The sequence below is a fragment of the Amblyraja radiata genome, chromosome 17 (assembly GCF_010909765.2).
Source record: "Amblyraja radiata isolate CabotCenter1 chromosome 17, sAmbRad1.1.pri, whole genome shotgun sequence".
Taxonomy (NCBI): Eukaryota; Metazoa; Chordata; class Chondrichthyes; order Rajiformes; family Rajidae; genus Amblyraja; species Amblyraja radiata.
Window position 1 is genome coordinate 28,865,273 of NC_045972.1, and position 8,727 is coordinate 28,873,999.

The 8,727-nt window shown below is 45.2% G+C and overlaps 1 protein-coding gene across 2 annotated transcripts in view; it reads left to right on the plus strand.

Moving 5' to 3' along the window:
- The window catches only part of dnaaf1 (dynein axonemal assembly factor 1), a 38,116-nt gene extending 35,070 nt beyond the window's left edge, over nt 1-3,046 (plus strand). For both annotated transcript variants that reach the window (XM_033035956.1, XM_033035957.1), the window contains one exon: nt 1,994-3,046. In XM_033035956.1, the coding sequence (XP_032891847.1) occupies nt 1,994-2,088 (95 nt within the window). In that variant the 3' untranslated portion in view covers nt 2,089-3,046. The remainder of the gene's footprint in view (nt 1-1,993) is intronic.
- Nucleotides 3,047-8,727: the final 5,681 nt, after the last annotated feature.

Sequence of the window (8,727 nt, forward strand, 5' to 3'; positions counted from 1 at the left end):
AGTTTGTGATAATTACTTATTAAAACACAAAGGCGGATTATTTGGTTATTGGTTCCTAACAGAATATGCTTATATTTGTTTATTGTCATAAACATCAGCGTGCAGTGAAATTCATTGATAACATGAAGCTCACAGTGTAATCAGTATACATACAATAATAACACATGTAACAAATAAATACAATGATGAGTGCAAACAGCAGAATGGTGCAAGATTGTGGAGCAAAATCTGAGCAAGGCAGAAGAACATAAAAATGCATTGGAATAGCCTAATAAGGTAAAATTATGAGTGTGGCTGTGGCAGTACTTCTGAGAATGGGGTGGGAAAGAGGTGTTTGGTTCAGGAGTTGGAAAGCAGAGGGGGGAATAGTTAATCTTAAGTCTGGATGACTAAGCTTTGAAGTTCCTGTATCTTCTCCCAGAAGAGAAGGCAAACGGCCAGGGTGACAAGCATGCTTGACGACATTGCAAGCCGCCTTGATGCTCAATGCTGTGAAGTTATATCAGATGGAAGGAAGGGAAGAGCCTGTGATGGACTGGGCCGTGTTTTCCATTCTGCAGATTGAAGTCTTCAAAATCTGAGCAGTTGCTTTACCAGCTTGAGATGCATCCCATCAGAATATTTTCTATGGAAGATAAACACAAAATGCTGGAGTAATTCAGCAGGATGGTCAGCATCTCTGGATAGAAGGGATGGGTGACGTTTCGGGGCGAGATCCTTCCTCAGACTGAGAGTCAGGAAAGGGAGACATGGAAGGGTAAGGTGTGAAAATGAGACATCAAAGGGGACGTAAATCAAGGAAAATGTAGAATAGATCATTGTTATGATTTGGCAGACCAATTTCCCTCCTGGGATAAATAAAGTTCTATTGTATCGTATCATATCGTATCGTATCATTAGCTAGGTGAAGTTGACAACGAAGCATACAAAGATAAATATTTAATCAGGAGGACTGACTGGTTGGAGAGCTAGGATGGGGAGGGATGTAGAGAGAAAGAAAGCAAGGGTCACTTGAAGTTGGAGAAGTCCATATTGTCAATAGTTAATAGGGGGACTATGAAATGTCACTGAGAAGTCGTATTAAACAAAATCCTAAGGGTTTTTATACATGCATTAAAAACCAAGAAGGTAATCAGAGAGAAGGTAGGACTGCTCAACTATAAAGGAGAGAATTCATGCTTGGAGTCAGAGGTGTAGGACATGGAGGCAGGAAGATCAGGGTGGGTTATACTAATATACTACGGCAGTTTGAGATATAGAAGGAGGTGATATTAGGGCTCTTACAGAGCATTAAGTGGATACATCTCTCTGTCCTTGTATCTATCTTGGTTAGATAAAGAGCCAAAAGAGGAGATTGCAAGTGCATTGATGAAGATCTTTGTCTCTTCACTAACCACAAGCAAGTTCCCGGAGGACTGGCCAATGTGCTATTCCTTTGTATAAGGAGGGAAGTAGACATTGTCCTGGAAATTATAGGCTGGTGAGCCTCACATCAGTGGTCGGGAAGCTGTTGGAGTGGATTCATCAGGATAGGATTTACTACCATATGGAGCAAAATGTGGAAATTAGGGACCGCCAGCATGGCTTTCTGCACATCAGGTCACATCGCCCAAAGATGCATGGATATGCAGGAAATGAAGGGATATCGATAATATGCAGGCTGAGGTGATTAGTTTAACTTGGATTCATGTTCAGCACTACATTGTGGGCTGAATAACATATTCTTGTATTGTACTGTTTATAGTCAGAAAGTATCAACTTTAAATGTAACTTAATTAAGCTGCAATCTTGCTTGCTTCACAGCCTTTATTGTAAACCATAGCACATCATATGTAGATAGAATTGTACAAATGTAAACAAAGATGGTATGTAAAGAAAATAATTATTCAGGTATTTGCCCTCTATTTCCTGATCTGATGTGAATCTGATCTTGCAGTGTAGATATCTAAGATGGAAATCTCATTCATCATTTTATTTTTATTCATCTTTTTAGAACCTGGCCCAAAGGATCAACAAATTCAAGAAGAATTAGCAAATTTGGAACTAGGGCGTATCAACATTGAGGACATTGAGTTTGGACTAGATTGAGAAGTCCATGTTAAAAGACAATAGATTTTATTTTACAGGAAATGTAACTGATATATAGTTCTTGTTAGACAAAAAATGTTAGTTTTCCTTGCTATTTAACAATATTGTGTTCTTGTTTTTGAATCTATTTTGCTTTACATTTTAATAAATTATTTTATATTTATAATATTACATCAAAAAAGACTCAGAAGCCAAGGTGTGAGGGAAGGAAACATGGGTTCCATCCATGGGGGTGGACTAAAAAGAATGGAAAAAGCCCAATATGGTGCAATAACAAAACAAAATCCTAAGTCCCTAGTGCAACCCAGGCAGGCAATGCTAGATATCCAGATTTGATTGTTTGCACGGCTGTCCTTGTAAATGCATGGGTTCCACCGGGTTCACCTGTTTCTACCGGACTCACCTGTTTCCACCCGCATCCCAAACAATGTGTGGGCTGGCCAGTTAATTCCCAGTTGGAAATTTTTGCTGATTTGAAGGCGAATGGTAAAATCTGTGGTTGGGGCAGTATTGGAGAGAATTAAAAAAATGGATTGGGCTCCTTCCAGCGTCGCTGCGTGGTCCCTGCACATGACCTTGAGGTTCCGAATACCAGTCAAAATATTGCTTTTCCAATAGTAATGATATTGCATTTCCTTATTGCTTTGTGCATGATCTTGAGGCTTTCTTTTGTTTGCCTGGTGATGTCTTCTCATTACTCTAAATCCCCAATGGACCTTGATTTTTTTATCTTCCTTTCCTCGCAATCCAAAACTCAATTTTCATCCTGTCTACCTTATGCTTTCCTCTGGATTAAAGTTTGGAGAATAAAGAAGCTACTCCAGTAACTTCAATCTGAACTACTGAAGAATTACTAACACTGTTTCTGGTTAAGAAATATTGTGAATGATAAGTGTAACCCCATGATGGTTTTAGTTCTGTTTTTTTTGAGTGAATATTAAATGATGCACTGTTGGCAACAATCAGATTTATCAGTGTCATTTATAAATATGATGTGTTCAATTACTCTGAACGTTAGCATTGTTACAAAATTAGCAGATGTCACCTAAAATCTAACGGAACCAAGGGATATGGGGAAAAAGCCGGAACGAGTACTGATTTTAGATGATCAACTATGATCATATTGAATTGACATGCTTGTCTTCATTGGGAAGGGTATTGAGTACAAACGTTGGGAAATTACAGACAATAGACAATAAGTGCACGAGTAGGCTATTCGGCGCTTCAAGCCAGCACTGCCATTCAATGTGATCATGGCTGATCATCCACAATCAGTACCCCTTTCCAGCCTTCTCCCCATATCCCGATTCTGCTATCTTCAAGAGCCCAATCTAGCTCTCTCTTGAAAGTATCCAGAGAACTGACCTCCCCTGCCCCGAGGCAGAGAATTCCACACTCACAACTCTCTGTGTGGAAAAAGTACAATTATACAATTTACAATTATTCAATTTATTTATTGTCATTTGAACCTCAAATGAAGTTCAAACAAAATTTGGTTTCTGCAGTCATACAACAAGAAAAGAACTAAGACACACAACCAACTCAATTTACACAAACACCCATCACAGTGAATCTCCTCCTCACTGCGATGGAAGGCAAAGTCTTGTCTCTCCCGTGTTCCATTCTTCTCCCGATGTTAAAGCCCCCGGCGGGCGATGGCAAGTCCCACGGCTGTTAAGGCCGCGCCGGGCAATGTAAGGCCCCGCTCCGGGTCTTGATGTTGGAGCCCCCGGCGGGCGATGGCAAGTCCCGCGCCGGGCGATGTAAGGCCCAGCTCCGGGTCTTGATGTTGGAGCCCCCGGCGGGCGATGGCAAGTCCCGCACGGGGCGATGGCAAGTCCCGCGCGGGGCGATGTAAGGCCCCGCTCCGGGTCTTAATGTTGGAGCCCCGGAAGGGGATGGCAAGTCCTGTGGCCGTTAAAGCCGCGCCGGGCGATCTAAGGCTCCGCTCCAGATCATTTTCAACCCCGCAACTTGGGCGGGAGAAGCTGCCGTTGCGGGAGCTCGAAAAAGCGGTCTCCCACCAGGGACCCGTGAGCTCCCAATATCACCGTCTACGGGACCTGCGGCTGGAGCCTCCGAGCTCCGGAGTCGGGTCGCAGCCACGCGCCACCACAGCTCTCCACGGTCCGAAGCCGGCCAGCTCCACGATGGTAAGTCTGCAGGCTCCGCGACTGGAGCCCCCAGGTGGTTCCGGTTGGAGGCCGCTCCATGGTGCAAGGCCCCAACGACAATGGAGACCCGACAGGGAAAAGGTCGGGCTCCCCGTACAGAGAAGAGATTTAAAAGTTTCCCCTCCGCCCCCCACATATACACAGCTAAAAACCATATAAAAACCCTCTCGTCTGAATAATCTAAACTCCGATGTCAGAACGGTGAAACACACTCCGCGGCTTGGAGGTCCCGAATCGGCACTTTCCTACTGGAGTCCGCGGCTTCAGGATGTTATAGGCCGCAGGTCGGAGCTCTTCTCCGGCAATCCCGAGTGAGGGATCCCAGGTTGGTAAATCCACACCACGCCCGCGGCTAGAAGCTCCGCAGACCATAGTCCCATGATGTCAAAGACACCAGGCCAGCATTCGGAGCACACCTCTTGGTTGAGTGCCCCAACGACGTAAAAATAGCGGCTGTCATCGACCACGATATTCCGAAGGTGGAACTGGGCCTCTATGTGGGCAAACCACACCTGAGGCTGTTCGGCCCAGAAAAACGGGCAGTTTGAGGCCCACAGCATTTTGCTGGCCGTCGGGGATGGCGGCGGCTTGCATGTCGAGAGTATGAATTCCGATCGGACTACCGGGGTCACCAGTTTGGCGAGTCGAGATGGTAGGGTGTACAAATTTCTTTATTTTAAAACGAGAATAAAGTTGTCACCCGAACTGCTGTAGGTTTGGGAGCAACAACAGCAGCAGGAGTTTAGCAAGAGATACGACTGATTGGCTCTAGCCCAAGTGGGAGGAGAGAAGTGAAAACAGTTAAAGTACAGGTCAAGGACAGGCAGACTTGACTCAGAACTGCTGTAGCTTTGGGAGCAACAACAGCAGCAGGAGTTTAGCAAGAGATACGACTGATTGGCTCTAGCCCAAGTGGGAGGAGAGAAGTGAGTCAGTGCAGGGAAAACAGTTGAAAACTGAGGAATTTGGTTTGTAAATTGGTAAATCAGGCAATTTATCAGTCAATTTAAGCAAGACTGCTCTTAGCGAGCGGCAGTGAGTGAGCGAAGTGCCCTGTGAGAAAAGTGTGAGTCTTTGGCTCGAGAGTCTTCGGCGAGGAGACGAAAGAAGGAGATGTCAGGCAAGCTGATTCAGTGCGATGCTTGCAGTATGTGGGAGGTCAAGGACACCACCGGTGCCTCTGGCTGCTACAAATGCGAGAAGTGCATCCAGGTAGAGCTCCTGAAGGGCCGTGTTGGGGAACTGGAGAAGCAAGTGGATGACCTCCGGTTCGTCCGAGAAACGGAGTCGTTCATTGACAAGTCCTACAGTACGATTGTTACACCTAAGGTACTGGAAGAGAGAAGGTGGGAGACAGTGAGAACGGGAGGGAAGCATGGAATGCCAACGTCCCTGGGTGTTGTACCTCTTGTGAACAGGTTCACCCACTTAGAAGCTGTCGGGACAGAAGAGGTGTTTACACTGGGCGGCGGACCGGCTTGTGATGCGAATAGGGCTGTTGAGCCAAAACCAAAAAGGCCTAAGGCAGGCAACGCCATTGTAGTGGGAGACTCCATTGTGAGAGGTACGGACAGGGGTTTCTGTGGCAACAGACGGGATGCGAGGATGGTGTGCTGCCTTCCTGGTGCCAGGATCCAGGATGTCACGGACAGAGTGCAGAAAATCCTCAAGGGCGAAGGTGAACATCCGGAAGTGGTAGTGCATGTCGGCACAAACGATGTCGGAAAGAAGGGGATGAATATTCTGCACCGTGACTTTAGAGAGCTCGGAAAAATGCTGAAAAGCAGGACCTCCAGGGTTGTTATCTCCGGTTTGCTTCCAGTTCCTCGTGCTGGCGAGAGCAGGAACAGGGTGATACGGGACCTGAACGTGTGGCTGAGGAACTGGTGCACGGGGCAGGGATTTAGATTCTTAGATCACTGGGATCTGTTTTGGGGTAAGGGGGAACTGTACAAAAGGGACGGATTGCATCTTAACAGGTGTGGGACCAGCATTCTGGCAGGCAGGTTTGCCACTGCTACACGGGTGGTTTTAAACTGAATAAGGGGGGTGGGGTGTCGAATGGGCTAGTGGAGGATGGAGTTAAAGGGAAAGGGTTTCTTAAATGTGTGAGCGTAGAGACAGAGGGGTGTAAAATGAGGGTAGAAGCAATAGGTAGCAAGGTGAAAAGTAAAAGTGGCAGGCCGGAAAATCCAGGGCAAAAATCAAAAAGGGCCACTTTTCAACAAAATTGTATAAGGGGTAAGAGTGTTGTAAAAACAAGCCTGAAGGCTTTGTGTCTCAATGCAAGGAGCATTCGTAATAAGGTGGATGAGTTGAATGTGCAGATAGCTATTAATGACTATGATATAGTTGGGATCACGGAGACATGGCTCCAGGGTGACCAAGGCTGGGAGCTGAACATCCAGGGATATTCAATATTCAGGAGGGATAGAGAGAAAGGAAAAGGAGGTGGCGTAGCGTTGCTGATTAGAGAGGAGTTTAACGCAATGGAAAGGAAGGACATTAGTTTGCAGGATGTGGAATCGGTATGGGTAGAGCTGCGAAACACTAAGGGGCAGAAAACGCTGGTGGGTGTTGTGTACAGGCCACCTAACAGTAGTAGTGAAGTTGGAGATGGTATCAAACAGGAAATTAGAAATGTGTGCGACAAAGGCAAAACTGTTATAATGGGTGACTTCAATCTACATATAGATTGGGTGAATCAAATTGGCAGGGGTGCTGAGGAAGAGGATTTTTTGGAATGTATGCGGGATAGTTATCTAAATCAACATGTAGAGGAACCAACGAGAGAGCAGGCTATTTTAGACTGGGTATTGAGTAATGAGGAAGGGTTAGTTAGCAGTCTTGTTGTACGTGCCCCCTTGGGCAAGAGTGACCATAATATGGTTGAGTTCTTCATTAGGATGGAGAGTGACATTGTTAATTCAGAAACAATGGTTCTGAACTTAAAGAAAGGTAACTTTGAGGGTATGAGACGTGAATTGGCCAAGATTGACTGGCAATTAATTCTAAAAGGGTTGATGGTGGATATGCAATGGAAGACATTTAAAGACTGCATGGATGAACTACAAAAATTGTTCATCCCAGTTTGGCAAAAGAATAAATCAGGGAAGGTAGTGCATCCGTGGATAACAAGGGAAATCAGGGATAGTATCAAAGCTAAGGATGATGCGTACAAATTAGCCAGAAAAAGCAGCATACCGGAGGACTGGGAGAAATTCAGAGACCAGCAGAGGAGGACAAAGGGCTTAATTAGGAAAGGAAAAATAGATTATGAAAGAAAACTGGCAGGGAACATAAAAACTGACTGCAAAAGTTTTTATAGATATGTGAAAAGAAAGAGATTAGTTAAAACAAATGTAGGTCCCTTGCAGTCAGAAACAGGTGAGTTGATCATGGGGAACAAGGATATGGCGGACCAATTAAATAACTACTTTGGTTCCGTCTTCACTAAGGAAGACATAAATAATCTGCCGGAAATAGCAGGGGACCGCAGGTCAAAGGAGTTGGAGGAATTGAGTGAAATCCAGGTTAGCCGGGAAGTGGTGTTGGGTAAATTAAATGGATTAAAGGCCGATAAATCCCCAGGGCCAGATAGGCTGCATCCCAGAGTACTTAAGGAAGTAGCTCCAGAAATAGTGGATGCATTAGTAATAATCTTTCAAAACTCTTTAGATTCTGGAATAGTTCCTGAGGGTTGGCGGGTAGCAAACGTAACCCCACTTTTTAAGAAGGGAGGGAGAGAGAAAACGGGGAATTACAGACCAGTTAATCTAACATCGGTAGTGGGGAAACTGCTAGAGTCAGTTATTAAAGATGGGATAGCAGCACATTTGGAAAGTGGTGAAATCATTGGACAAAGTCAGCATGGATTTACAAAAGGTAAATGATGTCTGACGAATCTTATAGAATTTTTCGAGGATGTAACTAGTAGCGTGGATAGGGGAGAACCAGTGGATGTGGTGTATCTGGACTTCCAAAAGGCTTTCGACAAGGTCCCACATAAGAGATTAGTTTACAAACTTAAAGCACACGGCATTGGGGGTTCAGTATTGATGTGGATAGAGAACTGGCTGGCAAACAGGAAGCAAAGAGTAGGAGTAAACGGGTCCTTTTCACAATGGCAGGCAGTGACTAGTGGGGTACTGCAAGGCTCAGTGCTGGGACCCCAGCTATTTACAATATATATTAATGATCTGGATGAGGGAATTGAAGGCAATATCTCCAAGTTTGCGGATGACACTAAGCTGGGGGGCAGTGTTAGCTGTGAGGAGGATGCTAGGAGACTGCAAGGTGACTTGGATAGGCTGGGTGAGTGGGCAAATGTTTGGCAGATGCAGTATAATGTGGATAAATGTGAGGTTATCCATTTTGGTGGCAAAAACAGGAAAGCAGACTATTATCTAAATGGTGGCCGACTAGGAAAAGGGGAGATGCAGCGAGACCTGGGTGTCATGGTACA